General features: G+C 47.0%; 12 protein-coding genes across 12 annotated transcripts; 5 read left to right on the forward strand and 7 right to left on the reverse strand.

The window, feature by feature from the left end:
* Positions 1 to 1483: 1483 nt before the first annotated feature.
* Positions 1484 to 2333, reverse strand: FSST1_004636 (uncharacterized protein; the record flags this gene model as incomplete). The annotated part of the gene is made up of 2 exons (XM_083230831.1): positions 1484 to 2203; positions 2262 to 2333. 2 exons carry the CDS (start codon positions 2331 to 2333, stop codon positions 1484 to 1486), a joined length of 792 nt encoding a protein of 263 aa, XP_083088066.1.
* Positions 2334 to 3931: 1598 nt separating this feature from the next.
* On the reverse strand, positions 3932 to 4879 carry FSST1_004637 (uncharacterized protein; the record flags this gene model as incomplete). The annotated part of the gene is made up of 3 exons (XM_083230832.1): positions 3932 to 4491; positions 4543 to 4614; positions 4675 to 4879. 3 exons carry the CDS (start codon positions 4877 to 4879, stop codon positions 3932 to 3934), a joined length of 837 nt encoding a protein of 278 aa, XP_083088067.1.
* Positions 4880 to 5658: 779 nt separating this feature from the next.
* Positions 5659 to 6338, forward strand: FSST1_004638 (uncharacterized protein; the record flags this gene model as incomplete). Its single annotated transcript, XM_083230833.1, has 2 exons — positions 5659 to 5803; positions 5857 to 6338. The coding sequence occupies 2 exons, from the start codon at positions 5659 to 5661 to the stop codon at positions 6336 to 6338; spliced, it is 627 nt and encodes a 208-aa protein (XP_083088068.1).
* Positions 6339 to 6698: 360 nt separating this feature from the next.
* FSST1_004639 (natural resistance-associated macrophage protein-domain-containing protein) lies at positions 6699 to 8652 on the reverse strand (the record flags this gene model as incomplete). Its single annotated transcript, XM_083230834.1, has 4 exons — positions 6699 to 7563; positions 7612 to 7886; positions 7936 to 8174; positions 8232 to 8652. The coding sequence occupies 4 exons, from the start codon at positions 8650 to 8652 to the stop codon at positions 6699 to 6701; spliced, it is 1800 nt and encodes a 599-aa protein (XP_083088069.1).
* Positions 8653 to 9218: 566 nt separating this feature from the next.
* FSST1_004640 (uncharacterized protein) lies at positions 9219 to 10272 on the reverse strand (the record flags this gene model as incomplete). Its single annotated transcript, XM_083230835.1, has 2 exons — positions 9219 to 10190; positions 10240 to 10272. 2 exons carry the CDS (start codon positions 10270 to 10272, stop codon positions 9219 to 9221), a joined length of 1005 nt encoding a protein of 334 aa, XP_083088070.1.
* A 400-nt stretch (positions 10273 to 10672) lies between these two features.
* On the forward strand, positions 10673 to 11914 carry FSST1_004641 (uncharacterized protein; the record flags this gene model as incomplete). Its single annotated transcript, XM_083230837.1, has 6 exons — positions 10673 to 10706; positions 10755 to 10825; positions 10889 to 11100; positions 11150 to 11246; positions 11299 to 11590; positions 11640 to 11914. The coding sequence occupies 6 exons, from the start codon at positions 10673 to 10675 to the stop codon at positions 11912 to 11914; spliced, it is 981 nt and encodes a 326-aa protein (XP_083088071.1).
* An 875-nt stretch (positions 11915 to 12789) lies between these two features.
* On the forward strand, positions 12790 to 13488 carry FSST1_004642 (uncharacterized protein; the record flags this gene model as incomplete). Its single annotated transcript, XM_083230838.1, has 1 exon — positions 12790 to 13488. One exon carries the CDS (start codon positions 12790 to 12792, stop codon positions 13486 to 13488), a length of 699 nt encoding a protein of 232 aa, XP_083088072.1.
* Positions 13489 to 14050: 562 nt separating this feature from the next.
* Positions 14051 to 14875, forward strand: FSST1_004643 (uncharacterized protein; the record flags this gene model as incomplete). The annotated part of the gene is made up of 1 exon (XM_083230839.1): positions 14051 to 14875. The coding sequence occupies one exon, from the start codon at positions 14051 to 14053 to the stop codon at positions 14873 to 14875; it is 825 nt and encodes a 274-aa protein (XP_083088073.1).
* A 452-nt stretch (positions 14876 to 15327) lies between these two features.
* On the reverse strand, positions 15328 to 16311 carry FSST1_004644 (uncharacterized protein; the record flags this gene model as incomplete). Its single annotated transcript, XM_083230840.1, has 4 exons — positions 15328 to 15717; positions 15767 to 16029; positions 16083 to 16142; positions 16191 to 16311. The coding sequence occupies 4 exons, from the start codon at positions 16309 to 16311 to the stop codon at positions 15328 to 15330; spliced, it is 834 nt and encodes a 277-aa protein (XP_083088074.1).
* An 855-nt stretch (positions 16312 to 17166) lies between these two features.
* FSST1_004645 (uncharacterized protein) lies at positions 17167 to 18975 on the reverse strand (the record flags this gene model as incomplete). The annotated part of the gene is made up of 2 exons (XM_083230841.1): positions 17167 to 18009; positions 18310 to 18975. The coding sequence occupies 2 exons, from the start codon at positions 18973 to 18975 to the stop codon at positions 17167 to 17169; spliced, it is 1509 nt and encodes a 502-aa protein (XP_083088075.1).
* A 779-nt stretch (positions 18976 to 19754) lies between these two features.
* FSST1_004646 (glucose-methanol-choline oxidoreductase) lies at positions 19755 to 21993 on the forward strand (the record flags this gene model as incomplete). The annotated part of the gene is made up of 9 exons (XM_083230842.1): positions 19755 to 19878; positions 19928 to 20062; positions 20109 to 20180; positions 20232 to 20368; positions 20412 to 20885; positions 20936 to 21009; positions 21057 to 21165; positions 21214 to 21525; positions 21589 to 21993. 9 exons carry the CDS (start codon positions 19755 to 19757, stop codon positions 21991 to 21993), a joined length of 1842 nt encoding a protein of 613 aa, XP_083088076.1.
* A 293-nt stretch (positions 21994 to 22286) lies between these two features.
* FSST1_004647 (OsmC/Ohr family) lies at positions 22287 to 22823 on the reverse strand (the record flags this gene model as incomplete). Its single annotated transcript, XM_083230843.1, has 1 exon — positions 22287 to 22823. One exon carries the CDS (start codon positions 22821 to 22823, stop codon positions 22287 to 22289), a length of 537 nt encoding a protein of 178 aa, XP_083088077.1.
* Positions 22824 to 23510: the final 687 nt, after the last annotated feature.

Genomic DNA, 23510 nt, shown 5'->3' on the forward strand with positions numbered 1-23510 from the left:
AAAAAAAAAGCCTCCGTCCCCGATGCTATGACAATGGGCTTGTCTAGTCTGATGCAAAGCGAGAAAACAACGCTAACAGCCCCCTGACGCTTGCTCTAGCGAAGGTTTATTTGCTGCCAAACCCGTTCATCCTTACTGCAAACTGCATAAATACCATTGTCATACAGTGCCGTGTCTCAGAACGCATTGCGCATTCCTTATTGAGGCGTCGGTCACGTTGGATTTACTGCGTACGCTTTGTTGCTTGCCCCAGCTACGATGTGAATCTGTGTGATACATGGTCTCACCTGATCTCCCTTTACCCTGTAAAATGATTCATCATTGGCATATCTATCTGGGGTCGCGTCATCATCCCCTGCCGCGACAGCCCCATTAAACAATGACCGTTGCCCAACAATCATGTCTTTCTTGTGTTGTTTTCTCTCCAAGTATCCGTGTCACCTCTGTCGGTTACATGTCGATATCAAGCGACCGTCATCTGGATCAGATTGAGGAGTGATCAACACATAGATGGATCCAGAACCCTCCAGAAAGGGATGATCTTCTCGGCAATTTAATCAAGCTCCATCTGTGCTTCCAGAGACATTCCAACGTATAGTATTCGCCGCCGGCACATGACTTATCTGATGATTTATGCTCCCATTTTCCACAGCAGCTTCTCATTATACGACGTATATGTTATCCTCTAATCATGCGGTTTTCCAATTGCTGTCTCGGTAGTGAGTGCATGCCCCTTGGCACTGCACTGTAACCCGCCGTGCAGGTGTTGGGTCCCGTATTGCAACCGGAAAACCCTGGTCACCATCTGCATACAGCTCCGATAACTGTCCGTTGTTTTCGTTTACAAGAATGAATACCTAATTAAGGGGAAACGACGTGGTATCAGGTCCCAAGCCGAACATCATCCCAGTTCTCTGGGCCCGGGACACTTGCATCGACATTCCGAGCGGATCAACCCGCATGCGAAATTTCTTCATAGGCCAAATTTGCGGGCTACTCTCGAGACGAGCCCTAAACTCGCTGATCCTTGGGACAAATACATACAAGCTTCCGTCTTCCCGTTTGCACGAGCCGTCGAATGGTCGACTTGTTTGCGCTAACGGCTGTTTGACAAATGGCCCCGTTCTATTCCATGTAACATGGGAAATTGGAGATCCAGTATCACAGTGAAACTTTTATTACCAACAAGATTATCTGTTATACGATCTAGCCAACAAGTTCTACCTGACACCACATTTCGGTTGATGTAGAGAGCAACAGACCGCCCCCAGACACATGAGCTTAAGACATCTCCTCAACGATAAGCCTGAACAAGATGCTTTTCGTGTTTGACCTCATTCCACGTCTGGGTATCACATTGTATTCGAAATCGTGTCAACTATTCAGATGCTCATACGTATACCGCTATCTCGAGATAGACATCGCCACTCACAGGGCCATCCATTGCCAAGTTCCCTGTCCTTAAAATCCATAATTTAGAGACCTAAGCAAACGGCAACTCTGTTGGCATCGATGTGGAATCGCATCCCGCGAACCTCCACCAATCCTGATTCGTTCTGACAAACAACCAACGGATTGCCACCATGGCGATCCAAGGAAGCGGTGGGAAAGCACACCAAAGCCCACCTTCGAACGTCTTGTCGTGAAGGATCATAGCCAGAGGCAAGAGCTCGTTGCGGTGAGATGCACTCTTCATACCTTGGGCTCCGAGGCCAGCTGCCACCTTGTCGAACCACGCTCCCCAGTCGCATTTGTCGGCGTACTTTTCTAGTCCGACCAGGGTATCGATTTCGTTTTCCAAGTGTGTTCTCAGAGTGGGCATGAACGAATCTATGAGACTTTTGAGCTTTTCACCGTCTAGCTCCTCTTCTTCTTTACGTAGTTTGTCGACATATGTCCTGAAACCTTCCAGTCCTGTGTGAAATAGATGGTGCTCTTCAATGTTTGCATCCATCAGGCCAGGTACTCCAGCGAGTCTGTTTATCTCGGGGAAGATCTGTGTTTCTTCAACGTTGTGGTGCTCCAGCACTTCTTGGCTCCACGACCATGCAAAGTTGGCGAAATCCGATTTGTCTTTTTGTGTTCCTCGTGCAGCGACGTTGACCGCTTGAAGATAGATGGCATTTACACCCCGAAGTAGAAGGTTATGCACAACTGTCATTTCCGCGGCACATTTCCTAGCTCCTTCAGCTCGCTTATCAGGCTACATTACTATGGTTAGTGGGTCAAGGGTCACCGTTCTAGTATCTCTAGAGACATACCGAGTCACCAGACTTGGATGAACTAATCAATGTAAATGGGCCATCAACCCGCGGCTTCTTGGTCTCGCTCATACTTGTGGTTTGAGGTTTTCGTTTTATCTTGGCAGAATAGAGGTTATGGTAGCTGATGAAGATTTACAAGTGGCACTTGAGACAGTTAAATACTTGGTCATCTTCAAGGCGCAGCTTGACAATAAGATAGTGCTGACGTGGGATTGCTTAGTCTAGTGCCGTAAGCGGCGATTCTGCATGATGAATCGAAGTCGTAGGGCTACGAACTGGTGCCATATTGCAAGTGTTTTGGAGATCTATCTTGCCTAAGCCACAGGCCGTAATCCTAAACAGGAAGATTATCCATATAAACAAGCTTTTCTAGGCTGTCAGACGCTTCATTTGTTTGAAGACGTGAAATTCTATCCAATGGCCTCAAGTCTAAGGAACAGACTAGTTGACGCTGTTTGGGATACCCTTGTAGGATTTGCTGACAGGTGTATTACGTCTCACTCCATTGGCTACGCAGAGCTATCTGCACAATCCACAGCCCATCTAATCGCCGAAAAGTCCACTCGAGGCGTTTTTGTTGGTGATCTGTCTAGTGGTGCAGGACAAGTGAACGATTTGACCTCCAGTAAAACAATGGCAAAGTCCCAAAGTGGTATTTTCAATCGAAAAGGAAACGTCAACTCGGCAGTTGGAATTATCACAGGGAAATAGCGTTATGTTTCAAGAATAAGCGGAAGGGGTATAGGGTAAATGTATAAGCTTGGGAGGAGAATGGAGCGTTGTACATTAGAGTTAATAGCGCCGACTGTATAACTATGGGTAGTATCGTATTTATATAAGAAGTCTAGGCAGAAGTTTATAATTCAGCAAATTTTAATATCTAGACATGAGGTTGGCAATCTCTAACAATTGGCAAACCATTCATTCACCTTCTTTCTCGTGCTGTATACCCCAATGTGTTGGCGTCACGAACATGGTAAGACAACGAACCGTAGATTACCCGTTAGCAACTGCTGCTAATGAATTATCCGCTGAATTGATTGAATTGAGTGCAAAAAGCAATCGGCGATGAGAAAGCCTCATAACCCCCCAAAAGTCCCCCAAAAAAACCCTTGGAAATTAAGGAAACAGGCCATATCCATGTCTTACCACCATGACACGACCTTTTCCCAAGGACCTGGTACTGCTCAGGGATGTGGATTCAGTCCAGACTCAAGGTACCGGACGACGATGTTACCGTTGTGAAGGTTTCTGGCTGACCCCGGGACCAACGCTTCGTACCGCTCTCAACTGACGGTGGTCCACTATCCCCGCTGCGAGTACTACCCTTCACCCGTCTGTCATCAAACCTCGGTAGGTCTTGACTGTCGTCAGCTGCTTGGGTTATGATGCTTGCTAGCGCAGCGGTGCGTGAGCATAACGTTGCATAAAGTCATCCCTTTTTATGTCTCATTTAATGCATTCTAGCGGAAGCTATATCTGACGCCTATCGTGTTGCAATTTCGGAATCATCAATTGAAGGGGAATTAGTGAAAGGTAATTCATAAGTCGTGAAAAGAGAAGAGCAACTATCGTAAAGACAGACAGACATTATGTACTTCTTGAGTCCATTCTTATGCAGTAAGAAAATGGACAGCCTCTACTCAGCATCAGAGCTTGACAGCTTCTCAGATACTTGGCTGTGAACCATCTGTCGCGAGCTGATGCTTACGAGCATTATCCTCCATACGCGCAATCCTCGAGTTTCTCTTGGCTTGCTCCTTTCGGCGCCACATGAACAGAGCTGCGCCAGCAATCAAGGCAACACCCGCCACAGAGCCCACAACAATACCAGCAATAGCACCACCACTTAATTTCTTGGCACCGCTCGCTTGCTCCTTCTCATCAGAGCTATCATCATCAGAGGTATGAAGATGTGTCGCAGTTGGACTAGGATCAGCCGTTGCGCCGGCCGCTTTGTCATCGTCACCCAGCTCAGTCACGTTGAAGCATGGAATGGCAAAGTCGAAGTCAGCCTTTGATACGAACGTGATGTCCGCACACGCGTAGAATGTTTGATTGTGGGGAGCGTCCCAGTCGGCGCGGTATATGATCTGAAGCGTTGCATTATCGCCTGCTGAAACGCTCGATGGCGCGTCGGGGACTTTTACACAGCTGTGGCCTGGGTTCAGGTCTGCAATACTCTTCTCTTGGATGAGAGTGTCGAAATCGTCGTTCGATGATGGGTCTTTGGTAGGTTAGTTTAAAGGATTCGTTGACTGATGGATGGATGACTTGCCATTCGAGTATGAGATGCTGATCTTTGTATTGTAGTAATCATCTTGCGCGACAAGGGAAACAGCACCACCAGCTGTAATCGGGAATTAGCAAGATAAATCAACCGGACGAGACGCAGCAGGTCTTGACATACTCATGGGAAACTCGGTCCTGTTGCCTGCAGGGGCACGTGAGCCACAAGGAGCTCTATTATCCATGTCTCCCGACCAAACACGGTCTGGGGGCCACATGAAAGCGGCAGGGCCCATCTCCTCATCGATGACACTGGAATTTGTAGGAGCATCATCCTGGCCAAAGGCGAAAGATGCCAGACCGAGAAGGAGTAGTTTGCTAAACATTGTTGAACCAAACACCCTGAGCTGCACTGATGAGGAGATGCCTTTGGACTTGAGCAAAGAGGGGAAAATGGTCTTGGTGATATACTGCTAGATGGCTGTATCTAAAGTCCAGCTTTCACATGTGTGTGAGGGACTTTTGAACCGCCAAGATAGCTTTTGACCTTTTGGAGGTAATGAAGCCGAACAGAAGTGCATGATTGATTGTGTAAAATTGATCCGATTGACTCACTCGTCAAGCATTGCAGCTCGTGTGCCAACCCACTCTGAACTGACCCCGGCTTATCAGATGATCAGATAAGATTTTGATGCATCCCGACACTTTCATTGGTCTGCCAAGAGCACCTCGTTTCCACTACAAAGCCTAAATACAGCCACTGTTACCGTGATTAGTCTCCTTTTGGGTTGGTTGCATTAGAGCGATATCGGATGCGAGGATTTATATGCATCTTGAGCGTCTAGTTGCACTTGGCATCAGGCCATGAATCCATAAACCACCAATCATGGCAGTCTCGTGAGATGCTGGTCCTCGGTAGCCTCAAAATGTGACTGGAATCGGCCTGTGAAATACTCTAAAGCCGGTGAGCCATTTCTGCAGGAATGAGTTGTGGCTTGCCCAAATGGAGTAAGTAGCCTGAACAGTTCAAGCATCTGCATTGCATGGGCTACAAAGTGCCTTTATAAAGCCCTTGAAACCCATTTCTCACCTCAGTCTGCTCGTTTCCTTTTGCCAATCCGACATTAATATCCATTACGCTCGCTTTGTCACTCAAATACTCGAAATGCGTTCACTCTTTGCATACACTCTTCTGGCTTCAGCCACTCTCTCCGTTGCTGTCGACCCTCGCTTCGAGTACCCTGACACCGTGCCTCTTGTCAAACGTCAACAGCCCGGTACCCCTCAGTATGCGTGCCACGAAGATTGCGGTAAGTCAACATTTCAAATGCAAAAATTGAGTTAGAGACTAATGCTTGTACAGGTCTTCTGATCACTCTCGCTCGTGAAGACAAGGACTTTTGCGACAGCCAAGAATGGAATGAGCATTATGATGAGTGCATGGAGTGCGCAGAAACCTATGGCATATGGAAGTACTACGGAAGTGGCGTGAGCAAGGTCGCCGAACAGTGTGACCTTTCTCCTTCTCCCAGCCCTTCTGGTGCCGCCGCCGAGAAGCCTACCTCTTCTGGCACCGATGGATCGGCAACTGCGGTCCCTGTAGAGACCACCACGGAAGCACCAGCTGAGGCTACGTCGACTATCATCGCAATCGAGTCTACCATTGTATCGACCCCTCCAGTCATGACAACACCAGATGCTTCTTCTGGCGCTGATACCACCTCTGCCGACACAGCCACCTCGACCCCCGAGCCTTCTAGTGTTGCTGTCAATGGCGCTGCTAAGCACTTCGAGTTCACTGCCGTTATTGCGTTTGTAGCATTCACTATCTGCAGCCTCTACTAGAAGAGCTAGTGAGACCAACAGTCTCTAAGCAATGGCTATGACGCTACCATCATCTGGGGGTGAATATAATTGTTAATAGTTCATCAGATAGAATTCGAACTGTATTTTCTAACTTCGGGTCCCTAAGAGACCGTACCTTTTCCATCTTTGCCAAGATAATCAAAAAATTCAAGTGTAACTTGACTGGTTTATTTTTTCATTCTCTCCAAAGGCGCATCTTATAGACAATGGGCTTGCCTCCGGACCGACAGGGGAAGACCACAAGATTGTGGTTGATGATAGGTAGTTGGTACTCAAATCGGTTCTACGACACGCCACTTGAATCGCTTCTCACCAAGCGACCAAGGGTGATTAAACTCCCTACTTCCCCAGGAACACCAGGTTGGCAACATTCATGACTGCCATGAAGAGCCACACCAAAATAGCAATAATTGTTGTGAACCATGAGTTGGCCATTTTCGTACCCTCAGGTTGAATTCCTGCTTCTTCTCCATCCACGTGGTCCGTCATGCCATTTCCGCCCACAACATTTACATGAGATCCACTGACTCTGACTGTCATGTATTTGTCACGAGCAGTAAAGTAGATGAGCGGCGCAGTCACGAAAGGCAATATAACGCTCAGGGCCACCTGGGATCCGTTGAGCGCTGCATTGAGTCCCGAACGACCCACGGCTCCCGCGATGATGATACTTGGAGTGATGCTGATGCTGCGTACCATCAATCGACGAAGCCACGGCTTGACTTTCCAGTTCAAAGAGCCCTCGCTTACCATTTGGCCTGCAATAGTACAAACAATCCCAGCCGAGACACCGGAAAGAAGCAGTGCCAGGGCAAATATGGTTCCTGCAGCTGGAGAAATCGACTGGCTGAGAAGGCCATGAATGCCGAAGATGTCCGCTCCGAGGGCGGATGCATCGCCATAAAGTGATGCACCGGCTACAATGAGAATAGCCGAGTTCACAAAAAGTGCAAATGTGAAAAGTGAAATAGCGAGGTCAAAAATGGAGAGCTTGAGGGAGTGCTTGATCGCCTTTTCAGAAGGGACATAGTGGCCTTTATCAGAATTCTCATCCATTACAGACGCCCCTGACGAGACATTGGGTACAGACTTGTTTCGTTCAGCGTATTCATATTCGCGCACTCGACCTTGGACGATGCCTGATCCTAGGTATAGGCTGTGAGGCATGACTGTCGCCCCCAGAATACCGCAAGCCTGATAAATCCTAATCGATCGTTAGAAAACATGCAAGGATAAACGATCTGGAACCTACGCTTCAGCTTCAACAAGTGACTTGGATGGTAAGTAACCCTTGAAAACCTCCCCAGGCGAAGTATCACGTATCAGAGACAGCTGAATACAGAAGCAGATGACTACACCAAGAACCAAGAGCATGATAAAAATCTCGAAATATCGCAAGCTCTTCATGGATCCTTCCGGACGGTAAAATATCAGAAGGACCATAACATCGACGATGGAGATAGCACACCCCGCCACAAGGGGGACCTGAGGAGCAAGAAGGTTCAAAGCAATTGCAAAACCGATCACCTGGTTATTTCGTTAGCATCTTAAGATAAAGGATAGTGAGAAGGCTTACTTCTGCTATGTCGGTTGCGATTATAGCAGCCTCAGCAAAAATATACAGAGTGTAGTTTAGCCACCGCGGAAGAAAAGCACGACAGGCTTGAGCGAGATTGAGACCGCTTACGGTACCAAGCTTGATAGCCAAACTTTGTAGAAAAATGGCAAATAGGTTGGATAGAAGGACTACAAACAATAGACGGAAGCGATAAGACGCTCCTGCGGCGATATCGGTTGAGTAGTTTCCTGGATCGACTGGATATTCTTGTTAGTGGGAAGAGTGACCGAATCAAGAGGTCAGGCCTGACATACTGTATGCAACGGAAATCATGAAGCCTGGTCCAACAAACGAACCGATGTGAATGACCATCTTCTTGAAACGCTGCAAAGGTGTGCCATTGTCGGCATCGCCAGCTGGGACTGGCGAGTTGGTGGCGGGTGCGGATATTCGCAGACCGCCATCGGTTGGCTGGCCATGGTCAGTCGACACACGAGCCAGCCTGGAAGTGGCCTCGACCTGGACGTGTTCTTCAACGGCGTCATGAGATTGTTGTTCCAGCGTATTAGAAGCCTTATCTGGCGTCCCCTGGCTGTCGCTTTGTAGCATGACACGAGCATTAACAAGGCCGTTGAAATTCTCGTTTGTAGTAAGATCGTTTGAAAGAGGATTTGGGCTTTGATTGTAGCCATCATCACCCTCGTAGGGTTCATCGGTATGGGATGTTTTGTTCATGTTTTCGGTTAGCTTTGTTCAGAAGAATGGAAGGTTGAAAAAGTTCCAAGCAGGGGATCATTGGAAGATGTAAGTTCATCAAATAATAAACTCGTCCGATAGTTTCCATGTATTGTCTTACTTCCGCTACACTACCTTGTTAGTTACTTGAAAGAAATTCTTCCTAATTGGTTGTTAGATGCTAGCTGGTGATTCTAATTCCACAACTACCGTCGGGCTTTTTCTAGTTGGTCGTTGATAGGCTGACGAACTGCAAGGGCCCCGGAACGAACGGCAAACCGGCAAATCAGTGCCATCCTGTATGACGCGCATCACTCATTATTTTCAGCCGTACACAATATTCACCTGCTTTGCCATGTCAAAGTATAACAGACTATCACTGTAACATGACAGATAATAGTTAGAGAGAACCTGGTGATATTATCTACTTGATGGGCCATTGAATAAGGTTTAGCTACATCCCAGATCTACAGGTCGGCTTAAAATGACCAGTCCCATACTGATAGCAGCATCAGAACATCACCCAAACCTTGTTCTATCTGTAGATACCTCACCATCATGTGATGTTAGACCAGAAGTGTCTGCATTATTAGTGGTGCAAATAGCTGATCTATGACCTTGATGTTCCATCGAGGTCCGTCCCCAAAGCAAACCGAGCTATCATACAGCTTGCACAGAACACCTTCCAACAAGCTTTGAAGAGTCGAGTTTGCCTGCCCGTTAGCAGCTAATGTCAGTAAATCCAATCTATAACCGCCTATTGCCCTCTTTATCCTCTTCTCGATAGCGACACATGATAGCCATTGATTTGGATCTTTACCCTTTGATCGATAATCATCTTCCACGAGCTTGCACAATACTAGGCCCAGATCATCTTCTCCAGCCACTGCATGCTCTTGACTGATGGAACCAGTATTCTTATATTCTATTCTTGCCCTTGCCATTGTTTGGATGAAAGCCGGTTTGATATCGCGTGTGACAGTGGAGTGACCAAGGCCAGTCTCGATAATGGACGCAGCATCATGATACGAGCAGACACTCTGACTATGTTCCATGACAGACCAGAAGAGAAGCCCTGCAAATTTCTCTGCACCTCTGCCAAGGTATGGAAGAAGGTCTTGAGGTGGTAATGAGACACGGAGGTAGTGCAAAGGGTCTAGCCATACACTACAGTCTAGACGATATCGAGTGTTAGAAATTGTCGGAAAAGTATCCCATGATGGCGGTATATCGATGGAATTGCTTGGTAACAGGCTTGTATCAAAAGTGTTGAAACTCTCGGGAATTACTTCTGTCAATGTATTTGTTGATTCTGAAGCTTCGTTGCATGACAATGTCGCTGGGATGTTGAGATCGGCTACCACAGCCAAGTCCCGTAGGATGTTGAGCATCTTAGGCCTTTCATCACCCCGGGCTGCATCGAGCAGTAACTGAACACTTTTTCGTAGGCGAGAATTCTGTTCTGTTAAAGCCTGAGTGGATTTGGCCTGACGCTTACGGAACGCTGCCTGCGAGCGTCGCCCTCGCTCTCGGCGGCGCTGTCAATAATTAGCATGAGGCCTGGCGGGGACGTTATATCAAACGTACAGTCAAATCGTCTTTGATTCCCGTTTCTACCATGTTTTTAAGAAGCGGTTATGTGATTGACTCTGACGGCTTCACAGGAGGTAAGCAAGCTCTAGCAAAGGCCGTCCGTAAGCAGGAAGCAAGTTGGGTTTGTCATCAAAAAATTGACCAACGTAGTTAGCTCGAACTCCATTCAGCCGAGTCACGTAACCGCCGGAGCTCAATAAGCCCGCTTCAGATCCGACTTGTTTTGGAATTCACAGCCCATCACATAACGGTTACGTGACTTCGAGTGACAGGCTATCATATAATTATCAACAGAAGCAAACAATATCAACCAGATTATGTATATAAAGCAGAACATCGCTGCTAGTATTCCAGTCATGAAGGAAAAACATCTTCTCATTCCATTCTAACTAAGATAACTCTTGTCTTCATCTTCAACTTCTCCACTATGGTCACAATTGCTATCGCCGGAGCCTCGAGCGGTAATTCACCCACACGTCAAATACAACGCAGTAATTAATCAATTCTAGGACTCGCCCGAGAGATTCTCGACAAGCTTGTAGCTTCCGGGAAACATAATATCAAAGCCCTTGTTCGAAAGGTACACCAGACTCCTCCATGCAGGTATCATCTGCCTAGAATTAACTATGCTAAGATAAAGCAGAACCCTTCAGATTTTCCTCAGCTCAAGAACGTCGAGTGGATTCAAACCGATTTCTCGGACAAAGCGGAGTTGGTCAACATACTTAAGGGTGTGAACACTGTCCTCTGCTTTTTTGCTGTACACCTTGATCCTGGCTGTGAGAACCAAAAGCGTCTCATCAACGCAGCTATCGAGGCGGGCGTCAAGCGATTCGCTCCGTCTGAGTGGGGGCCGTTAGTACCTCCCAATAACACGACAAAGAAGGTTACTGACAAATAGTAGAGGAGTAAAGTTGGAAGACTCATTGGACGCACTGTCTTGGTATAGCGGCAAGATCGAAGTTGCAAAGTATTTGGAGGAGATCAATGCGAAGGAAAAGGTGACTATACCCAGAAGTTCGACTCGTTGCTGGTAAGCTAAGTATTGACTAGGTTCTCGAATATTGCCGTTTTCAACCTGGTGGTTTCATGGATTATTTCTGTCATCCTCATCAGACGTCGAAGTACCTAATCACCACGAATGTCAATATCGACTACAAAAAGCGAAGCGCGCTAATAGTCGAGGGCACAATGGACGACAAGATGGTGTACACTTGCGTCGAGGACATCGCCAGTGTGGTCACTTCAGCTATAGACTACAACGGGGAATGGCCGGTAATTGGGGGAATTTGCGGCGACCGAGTTACCATCCGTCAGCTTCTGGAGATCGGAGAAAGGGTACGAGGTATGTATTCACGACATCATCATCGGTGACCATTTTGCTAACCTTCTAGGACAAAAATTCACTATTGAGTGGCTCAAAATGGAAGACGTCGCTGCGGGAGAGCTCAAAACTGACAATTACCCCCGCATTGACCTGCCTTCTATACCACAAGATCAAGTCGAAGCGTTTTCCAAGATGGCCATTGTTGGTATCTTGAATGCTTACCACCGTGGGGTTTATGACGTCTCAGATGAATGGAATCGGCTACTGCCAGGTCTTAAGTTTACAAAGGCTGATGAACTCTTGGGGCGGGTTTGGGGAAGGAACACAGCCAGCCAAGCCTGATACAGAAGAGTTGGAAGGGAAATTAGTTCTTGGTAGCTTTCCCACAGTTCCCGCATGCCGTTGCGCTGGATGTTCGTTCATTCATTGCAATTTGTAATGAATGCTATTTGGTAGAAAATTTGGGTTGAATTTGTTATCTGCCTTGGGTGAAATGATTGTGCTTTGCTGTCTTGCTCTGGAATGAGTTGCAGAGCATTGTGAGACTGTTGTCCTCGGGCTGGAGACTCGTTTTGGCCTAGACTTGCATCGTTGTGTAACATGTTATTTACATAGCGAACAGTCGACTTGATAATTTACGTGTTAGTGCATATCATAGCTGAACAAGTCGCTATGATTAGCACGGATCCTCGGCATAACGTGGCGGCTGAGCTATCATGTTCTTCGATCTGCCGAAGCAGGCCTCAGACCACCCCCACAGCCTCATATCCAACCTGCAAATGCAAAGACTCAGCCCCGAGAGCCTGCTTCAAGTCTCAAACTGAGACATAAATAACAACGCAGATCGTCCGCTATTGTGATTAATCACGTGTGTCATCCGCCACGCAGCCACCTGTAAGACTAGCATAGCTGTTGAGTTCTGATAATCTTGTGACTGGATAGAGAAAGCCACGAACCAATCAGGGAAGAGAAATCCAACAAGATCAACATATAGACCTGTAGATTGCGATAAATTTCTTTTCAGGCTCGGCAGTTCCTCTCGTCCGGCTTGTTAGAAACAAAATGGACCCCAATATGGTCAGGATGAAGAATAGACTCGATAGTGTTGAGGGATGTCTATGAATTGCAAAGAGAGGCCGTGAATATTATCATTAGAACTCACAGGATCAAACACTTCAACTCAAACTTTACTCTCATCCCCATTATCCAAACCAATAATGCTTGTCATCAAGAATTTCCTCCTTTTCTCCGTCTTTCTGGGCGTCGCTGTGGCAGGGCCTAGAGCTCCAATCCAGGCTCTTGAAGTCCGCCAGGACAACAGACCCCCAAGCTGCGATGATAAATCTCAATCCTACAACGGACCGTATGCAGACAACTCGGGCACCTACGTGACCTCAGACAAGGTCACCCATCCGTACAAATTCCCCTTGATCCGCAAATGCTGGTGGGACTATTTCGTCGTTGAAGCCGCTGTCGAACTTACCCCGTGGCAGAAGGCTACAGGCGACATCTATTGTACCAACAGTGAGCGTTGTGTCGCGACTAAGATGTCCGGAAAATCGGTCTGCCAAGAACGATCTGAAAGTGTTAGTGCAAACGTTGGAGTCGCCATCGAAGGCTTTAGCCTGGGGCTGGATTTTACAGTGACAAGGTCGGAATCACGCTGTGTTACAGCCGATGACTCTACCGCTTGTTCGTGGAATGACGGCCAGTGTCATACAATTTGGACTCAGCAGCAGATTCTGAGACAGAAGGGTTACCGGCGTCAACGTTGCGATTGGGGTAAAGGAGACGAGACTCAGTGCATGGGTGATTGGGAGCAGACTACGCCTTCCGACTTGATTAATTATGGGTGTGGCTCCAAGTGCACTGATACTAATGATTGTGGTCACACCGACGGAACCGCGTGCCCTTGACCTACACTGGGTACTTGAGAACAAGGCACCATGATAGCAAGTTTAGCAGAAGACTTTGGGGATTTGACATCAGACTTTATTATCACGTTCAAACGAGACATGTCAAGACCTCTTTGAAAGGGATTAGTAAACAGAATAAACAGTCGCCAACCATGACGCAACTGATATGATGGATATTGTTCAAGCTCCAAGCCCCATTTTCAGTGTCTCACGAACCGCATTAATTGAGGCGTAATTATGGATCTGGCGTAGCACGATCCATTGCTGAACGCTGATTGCTGCGAGCGCACGGTTTTGCTAAAAAGAGTTAGCGCCGAAACAGAAGCAATCTCTTGTTAGTGTCTATTTAACCTTAAACGAAGCCCATCGGACAACAGTATTTTTGAACAACATTCGTCATTCTCGGCATTTTTATCTTATACATACAGACTCCAAGGAGCATGTGAAGATAAAGATATCCCATCTGTGTATAGCATCCCTTTTCTGCTTATAAATCTCTTCTCATCATCTCTCCCTATCTCCCCTATCTATCATCTCTTTGCCTAGCATAGACAACATTAAAATGTCTTACTATCAACAGCCTAACCAACAGGCCTATCAACAGCCGTATCAACAACCTCTATACCAGTCAGGCCCCCCACCTCCCAATATGCCAAACTATCAACAGAACTTCTACGCCTCACCTCCCGGTTACCGGCAGCAAGGCTACCAGCAAGCCCCCAACATTGCTCCAGGACCGCCAGGCTACCACCCTCGCATAGGCTTCACTGGACTGCCTCCGAGGTTTCACATTTGGAACGTCATGACAAGTGGAGGCACCAGTGTCCTTGAGCTTGGCCCTCAATTCAAAGGACCAGTTGCCTACTCAGCCAAGATGTTCTCCAGCAGTAGGCTCAAGATTAAAGAAGGCCCATATGAATCGGAAAAGCAGCCTATATGCACTATCGAAAGCCGCCACACCTTCAGTCAGCAGAGCACTATTAGCTTCAATGGATTTGAGTACAATTTCAGAGAGACAAGCATGTTCATGGAGGGTGCCTCTTGGCCCTTCGAAGTCGATGTGAATGGGCAGGTTCAGACATGGCAGTGGAGGAAAAGACAGACCGAAAGTTCATCCACCATTAAGAAGTTCATTGGGTCAATGTCTCAAAGCAAACTTGGAAGTTGGGAATTGGTCCCAGCGTCAGGACAAGGTACACCTGCGGCCAGTCTTGAAACAGCCGGTGGAAATACTTTCGAGAAGGATTCTGCACTTGGGGAGTTCATTTTCTATGGTCCTGCTTCCATTGGCCAAATGGGTGACATCTTTATCAACGTTAGCATTGCGGTTCTGCTCCGCATCATATCACAGCACTATATCAGTAGGATCGCGGCTTTGGCATCTTAAGGTTATTACAATCGTTGTTATTAGGGAGATTAAGAAATGGGCACAGAAAAAAAATGATACCACTGTTTGTCTATTACACTATCACTTTGAAGTGCAGTTCACATGACCAAGCAACATACTGTTCATACAAGAACTCAGTGATAGACTACACGCAAAGACAAAATAAGGCACGACATGTGTAAGAAACTGCTAGATAGCAACCAACAGTTAGTCAAAAAGTATAGAGTCTTGATAATAAAGGATAGTGGTGTGTATGTAGATATGTACTGGCTGTCGTGCTATCTGTAAGGCATGCATGTCCCAAAAATGAATAGCAGTTGATAAAATGGCATGAGATACTGGAAGCATCTGTAGAAGCGAAGAAGATAACCCAAGTTGCTCTTGACAGGTGTGATTATGACTAAAGGACCTGTCACAGCCTGCTGGGCGAGTTGGCCATCTCACTGTAGGGCCTAACCCTGGCACTCGATCATGTAGTCACCAGCGCTGTCATCAAGCGGGTTCCAAACATCACCGGCAGTGTTGCTAGGGACGAAAGTTCCCTCATAGTGATCCCACTTGGGTACCCAGTAAATCTGCCCATTCTTTCCGGGACCGCAGTCAACATTGATCTGAGTAGACTCGGAATTCTCAACAGTGTGACTATTTTCGAAGCTCGTGCTTGCACCAGCTGAAAATATCTCGAAGAATCCGCCGCTAATCTCAAAAGATGCGCCAACAGACACGGTATTCGCTTCGCCAGTAGTGACAGTGTAAGAGCTGCCGCTAGGAAGGCTAGGACCGACCTTCTGACGGAAGCCGGGGCGTTCGATGGCACGGCTCAAGACCTCAAGGTTGAACGACTTGTTCAGATGTCAGCACAAATTCTCTAGTGATTTACCGGGTACTCACGTCGCCTTCAGCCTGTCGTCGATGCTTGGCTGGAGGATTGTATCGAGGATCGTTTGTAATTCGTACAGTCCAGTTATCGTCGACGCTGTCAGAATAACCACCTGCCTCGCTGGGAATGATGCATTTGTCTTTGATGATATTGATATACGGCAAAAGCGAGGATGTGGTAATGGTGAGACGATTGTTTGGGTCATTCCAGGCGATGCCAATCTCACAGTTCAATGCGTGGTGGTCATCGAAGAAAGACGCACCACCAGATGGATCTATATCACAAGTCAGTAGCCGTCGTGAATAATGACCCTGGGAAGAAACTTACCAGGCTCGATCTGGTCAGTCGAAGTACCAGTCCAGCCGAGAAGCGCAATCAGACTATCGCCTGTCTAGTGTGAGTAATGGGGATCGCACAGATGTTCCAATAACGTACAGTCATTCAAGTTGGGACCTTGGTCCCCGTAGCAGGTCGCAACACTCTGCCTCTTGCTGAGTGCTGCACCTTTTGCAAGCGCAGCAAAGATGACAGAGGACAGGACAGTGGATAGCTTCATGGCTGATGATAGAATGTTTGTTTCTTGAGACGAAACTGTTGGTGAGTGCTTGTTTGTTTAAGATTGGGGAAAGTCGTGGAACTGTTGACTCTTAAATAGTTGTTGCTTCACAGTTACACGTCGGAGATGGCCGATAACGAAACCTTCAACTCTCCCATCGCACAACACGAATCCATGCAGATCGTCGATCTGTTACACTCTATCACGGTCATTCCAAGCCTTGAGTACTTGTGTCATCTCCCATTGTTGGTCATCACAGGAAATGTGCCTGGCAGTGGTCAGGAACCCCCTTGACGTTGTCATCGGGATCTACAAGATACATGAAAAGGTCCCCGAAGGCCGCTGACTGTGACGATCAGTCCAATCCTTCAGTGGTTGCACGCGTGCTCGACGTCCTGTTTCAGATGGTCTTGAACACACCAATGTTGAACTCAAGTTCCAATTTGACGAAAGAAAATATATTCAATGGTTAGGTTTCTCTTGTTGTACGCCTAGCTGTCTTTCTTCCTTGGCTATTTAGGCCATTAATCCTAACAAGGATTTGCGTTTCTAAAGCCGAAACATGTAGTAGAAAGCAGCTATGATTGAACAATACTAAAACTTCATGCACCGTTTTCTGTACACAAGTGGCAGGTCGTTCAGCTTACTAGGCCTGGTATTTCTTGCAAAGAAACAATGTTTTTTACGAGTGCTCCTAGCCTGTCGTTTTTGGGATTACAAACATAATAGTCGGATTTTACTTCCAAATATTGCCGCTGCACTTCACCAAACTGCGTGTGCCCGATGCGGGCTGACGGAACACTGATCGACCTTCCATATTAGGCGCGCCAAGAAGCCTCAAACGACATATCAGCTTCAAGATTCGAAGTGGGTCAGAGCTGAACGAACTCTTCGTAGAGCAGCTCGCTGTCGACGGGCATTCAAAAGTAGCTCGCCAGGCCCGATGTCATCATCCCAAGACCAGACTTCGTCCAGCGGAGGAAAGGGTCCGGGACTGGGGGCATCAATACCCATGCCTCCCTTGGGAAGCGGTACGTGTTGCAACAGAGGCCCATCCGGCTCCCCCCACATGTCGTCAACCCAAGCGAGGTTTCTTAGATGAGCCGCAAAGGTTTCTTGCGCATGTGCAGGAAGACTTTCAAGCGGTTTTGTTAGAGTCTGTACCCATATTCTTTTCAAGGACCGCTCTTTTCTTGCTTCCTGACCTTCAAGTAACTCCTCGCTAACTGTGTTCATTATTTCTTGCGCTTGTAGGTTCGAACTCTCAAAATTGAAGGACTCTCCGTCTTCAGATTGATTAGGTGGCATCACCAGCAGAAGGCTGCGAAGACGAGGAGCCAATATGTGTTCTCGAGGGTCAGCCAAGGAATTGTCGTTACGCTCAAGCCAACTGCGGTCGGATATGGTTGCGCTGGAAAGGGCAAGATGTTCCAGACAAGGAAAGCCTCTCAAGTCAAAGCCTAGCAGGCCCGGTTCGTACTCGCCCTCGAACCGGAGATGGGTCAACGAGTTTTTCTGCGTGTCCAGTATGTGTTGCACCGAACCCTGTTCACGTTGACTGATAGTCATTTGCTCCGGGCTGGTTTGCAAGGCTAGCCTTTCAAGTCTCCTGGGCCAAGCAACCATAGCCTTGAGTATGTCAGGATCTGTGTGTGGGCCAGTGAGTAGTCTTGTGAAGGGTGCTGTTCCTTCGACATCCTGAGAATTTGATGTTAGTCTAATCTAATACCAAATATGCAACAGATCACAACTTGCCATGAGCCTTAGGGCTATCTCCGCGAACGCATGACTCCACCATTTCGCGGGGGCACAAGACAGATCCAATGTCTGTAGAGCTGAGGATGGTGTGAGAATTTCTATAAGTTGCTTAATCAAGGATGCATAGTCAACTTTCCCTGTGACTCGGAGCGTAGTGAGATTGGAGAAAGACGAAAGTGCCGGTGTGATGTCGGGAAGTATGTTTCCGTAATGATTAGAGTGAATCTGAACATCGGTCACATTGCTGAGACAACTGTATATGCTGTTGTTGAGCCAGGATGGGTTAGGAACGATCTTTTCCTCGAGTTGCCACCCCTCGTGTCCTTCATAAAGGCTGCCGAAGTTATAGATGTCTAAATCTTGGATTAAGTGTTCCGGTGGGATCCATCCCTCATCTGTATCGGGCCGGCTTGGGACGCGAACGGGCACCTTGACTTGTTTGTAAGCGAGACACAGCGATTTGCAGCGTTGTCCGAGTTCTGGGTTCAGGTTGAGCAGGTTGCGCAGTCTCTCCATCGATTTAGCAAGGTTCTCGGCCTCCATGAACTGCCGGCTGGACTGCATCTCCATGGGAGCTTCACCCCTCGGCTGTAAAAGAAACAGTTTACTTTGCACGATCACGATATTTTCGATAATGAATTGTTTGAAGAGATAATTGAAGCGACGAGACACGAGGCGGAGCATGAGGGCCGTATAGTTCTTTGTTAGGATCAGATCGCTATACTGCCGGACATCATATTGAAGATCCTGCGCAGGAAGATTGTTGTCGATTTCAATTGGTAATACCGGGTCCTGCAAATTTGCCAAGCAATGGTAAATTTGCATAAGAACCTCATTGGGTAAATGGTCGATGGTCACAGCAGCGTTGCTGTGCGGTTCGGGTTGGCTTCCAGCCGACGAAGACATAATGAATTAGTGAGGCAAAGGCAGTTCAAAGATTAAGAGAGAATTGGTAGTAAGTAGTACGAGAAAGAAGTGAACGTTTTGCCATCAATCATGTTCTGCAAACAAAAGGAGAGTGCAGGGGTCGAATGATGGAAAATGGAAAAAGAGGGTGAAAACCTCATTTCCGTGGATACTCCGACTTTCAGCGTGCTGACTCATCATTTTAGTTTGATCTAAGTTAACGAAATACAGTCCTAAAGTAATATTCACAATGACAGGCCAGGTCCTTCTCTATGATCAATAGTAGGCTATGGAAGGTGTAAGCGAATTTAGAACTATACATTACTACCCATCCACGTGAAATCCAGTCCATGCATGCAAGAACAACGTCAAACTTTATGCCCGAAGCTTCGAAACGGTGATAACGCCTTGGCAAAACGTCATTGAGCTATACTATGTAATAGGATTAAGCATATATCGGCTTCCGCAAGGCTTACACTAGTAGTAGCTAAATTACCAAAACAAGGAATTGTGATGCGGGGTAGTCAATATTGTCTGCTCTCCGAGCCTCCCGTATGCAGGCTACTGATTCCTTCCAGTCGTGTCTCATCGGCAATCGAGATCAGAGATCAGGATGACGTCCCGCGTTTTCCAACAAGTCAACACACCATGTCAGCCTGGTCATACAGTCACATAACAGTAGCCTGTGCCCGTCTTTCAGGTCTTCGTTCTACCGTTCTTGCAACTTCCAGGTGTCAATACACCATCATTCGTTTTTTCACGAATACTTTCGCTTCATCATGTTCAGTTCTACACTCACTTTAACGATTGGCCTCCTCTGTGCTTACGGTACTTTGGCTCGTCCAATCAAAGGCATCGAAAGGGCTGTGATTCAAGACGAGTATGATTTCATCATCGCTGGAGGTAAGACATTCAACTCCAACTCGAGGCTCTGTGCTGACCAGAATTATAGGTGGGACTGCAGGCCTCGTAGTGGCAAACCGACTCACCGAATCGGGAAAATTTCGTGTTCTTGTTCTTGAAGCTGGGCCAGATCCAAACGTCGTTGCAGCATATAAGCCATTGGGCGGAAATACGCTGATAACAGGTATTCCTGAGCGCGATGGTATTGACTAAATGCTAATAAGTAACAGGTTCGCCCATTGATTGGAGATTCGACACAGCACCTCAGCAAGGTCTCGACGGAAGAATCCTTACCTATCATCGTTTGTCTCACCTTGTCTCTTCATCTGGATAGTGTTGGCTAACTGAAACAGGCGGCAAAGGATTGGGCGGGAGTAGCATGATTAATGGATTCTATTATGGACGTGGTACATCTACAGTCTACGATCTGTGGGAGAAGAGAGGGAATCCAGGGTGGTCATGGGACTATGTCTACCCTCTCTTTATCAAGGTGAGTCAAGTTCACTTGTGTACAACCATGACTAACAACAAAGGGCACCCATTTTAACCCTCAGAATGAATCCAAGGGATTTGACAATACTTACAAGACCTACAACAGCACAGCTTATGGGAATGGTCCCCTTGAAATCGCATACCAGGGCTATGTCCCAGAAACGGGCATCGCCTTTATGAACGCTTGCGAAGCTGCCAATATTCCTATTGTCGAGGACTACAACACTGGGAATAGTACAGGCGTCAAACAAGGCACAGCCACACTCGACAAGCATCTTTTGCGTAGCTCTAGTTATGACGGGTATTTGAAGCAAGCGCTTAACAGGAAGAATCTTGATGTCTTGTACTATGCGCCAGTCCAACAACTTTTGTCAAACACCGATAGTGACAGACCAAAAGTTACTGGAGTCAGATTTATGGATCATCCTACTGGGAGAACACATCAGGTGCACGCCTCCAAAGAGGTTGTTGTCTCTATGGGAGCTTTTCAATCACCACAGCTTCTCATGGTTTCGGTTAGTGAGCGATTCCGAGTACCAATGATGCCGCTGACTCAAGAATGTAGGGTTTTGGTCCTTCGTCTGAGCTTGAAAAGTTTGCCATTGAACCTGTTCTTATCAATGAGAACATTGGCCGAAAGTAAGATACGTCCAAATATTTCCAGTCTCACCCGTTAACCTTCACAGCTTGAATGATCATAGTGTCTTTAGCATAATGGCGAGAGTGGAGGATGATCTCCAATTCTCGTCATCCCAATTGTCATCAGACTTTACTTTGCTAGAGGCAGCTCAAGAGGTAATGGTTTGTCCAGGAACGCAAAGCAATTTCGCTGACGCCCGATAGGAATTTTACAGTAATGGCACCGGTCCATACACAGCTCCAAGTGGAATCACCAATGGGTTCCAAAGACTCTCCGAACAAGAGCTGTTCGAGATTGGAGCAGGACCCGTGGTAGAAGCCGGCCTCGGAGACCAATCGCATATTGAGTATCTCTTTGAATCAACATGGTATCCGTCTGGACCAACACCTTACTACAAGCCGCTTGCCAATGAGTCCTATATCTCATTGACGGCGAGTAGTATGGTTGCCTTATCGCGTGGCAATATTTCACTCAAGGGTACCTCAATGATGATGGCTCCTGAGATCAATCCCAATGTGAGTCCATAAAAACGAAATATCCCTTCCGTCGTAGTTTATCACGTCCTAACTCTTGCATAGTATTACACTCATGATGCAGACCGAGCAATTGCCATAAGAAGCTTCCACTATCTTCGCAAGATCTTAGCCCATCCTGCCCTCTCGCGATATACCTACGGTGCAAACCATGGGGAAGTGAGCCCCGGTGCAGCTGTAGATGACGATGATGAAGACGCCATCTTCGATTATGTCAAGGCGAACAGCATTCCAAACTGGCATGCTTCTGGTACTAACCAGATGCTCCCCAAGGCTGATGGCGGTGTTGTGGATCCGCGTCTCAGAGTTTATGGTGTTGATGGCCTTCGCATCGTTGATTGCAGTATTATACCTGTCTTGCCTGATGTTAATATTGTTGGGCCTGTTTTCATGATTGGTGAAAAGGGAGCCGAGTTGATTCGTGAGGATTGGGATGATTCAGGGATCTAGCCGATTCAGAGGCCTATGTCGTTCTTTTGGTATGTGACCAACCTTGTCTGAGTTTGCGTTCGTTTTCTTTCAAGTATATGATTTTTATGATCCTTAAGCTTTTGCCCAGGCCTTCTCAATTTTCTCTAGGTTTTCAACAAAGGTTAATCTGTCCGCGCAGATCAAATTTCAACAATGTTTCTTTCAAGTATATGGTTTCTCGTTCACAGATCAACTGACCTCATCGCGTAATTAAAGATGTTTAATATTCTGTATTCAAGATACCAATGCACGTAACCGCTCGCGGCTCGCACTTAACCCTGGACGTATTCAAAGTTTGTCCAGACATTGCCCTTTGTAGCCCTAGAATACGGGCAAACGGCCTTCGCTTTTTGAACCACCTTTTCCAATTCCTCCTGTTCCAGGCCCTTGACCATAATCTTCATGTCCACGCGTAGAGTCATATCCAGCGACTTCATATCACCCACAAGGTGTACTGTCGTATCGACCACGCTATCTTCGACATTGGTAGGCATTTCGATACCCATCTGGGCTGCGCAAGCGTTCATGGCAGACTGGAAACAAGCTCCGTAGCCAGCGGCGAAGAGCTCCTCTGGGTTCGTCTTGCCCTTGTCGCCAGGACCACCGAGGGCCTTGGCCATGGTGAGCTCGACATTGAGGTTCTCGCCTTCGATACGGCCTTTACGAGCACCAATTGCTTTTGCGCGTGCTGAGTAAAGTGTTGGTGCGGATTCTGAGTTGAGAAAGCGACGAGTGGTGGTGTTGATGGTAGGCGCTGTGCGCTGTGCGGCGCGGCGAAAGAGAGGTTGATAAGCACGAAGAGCTGACATGTTGATTTTCGTCAAGGTGATATTTCTTGGGTACTAATTGAATTTGTAATGTTGCTAATTATTTGAGGAATTGAAATGTTTGAAAAAGTTCATATATGCTCATGTCGCCAGAGTCGAGCACGTCACCATGAGCCTGAGACTTAGTGTTGCTACACCAACTAACTAACCATAACCACCTTCGTTCCTGTTTCCTGTGACGTATTTGACATGACAGTTCAAAGTGGATACCAGTTAACTCGGAAACGAAACTCAAGCGTACCAAAATCCATTCTCATTCCTAGAGCTTAGTTGGGTTGAGCCACGTTGGGGAAAGTATTTCTAGGATTATAGATCACAGCGGTTGGTTGGGCGATGTTGGCTTGCCAGTTGACTGAGGTTGCAAGAGGAAGAAGTTGCTGCTGTCTTCAGCGTGACAGAAGCTTCCTTTATAACCTCTATCATAAGGTTCATGCCGAAAGAGTCACGCCGTGGAAGAAACCTTGTCTTGAGAGAACCTTAGATTTGATCATTGTTGAAAATTTGATCTGCGCGGACAGATTAACCTTTGTTGAAAACCTAGAGGAAATTGAGAAGGCCTGGGCAAAAGCTTAAGGATCATAAAAATAATAGATCACAGCGGTGCGCAATCTGTGGCTGAAGATCCCTGTAAGACGGTCCCTCCAATATTAATTAATATTAATGTTTTAT

Source organism: Fusarium sambucinum, chromosome I (assembly GCF_050947815.1).
Source record: "Fusarium sambucinum isolate potato_lamoka chromosome I, whole genome shotgun sequence".
Lineage (NCBI taxonomy): Eukaryota > Fungi > Ascomycota > Sordariomycetes > Hypocreales > Nectriaceae > Fusarium > Fusarium sambucinum.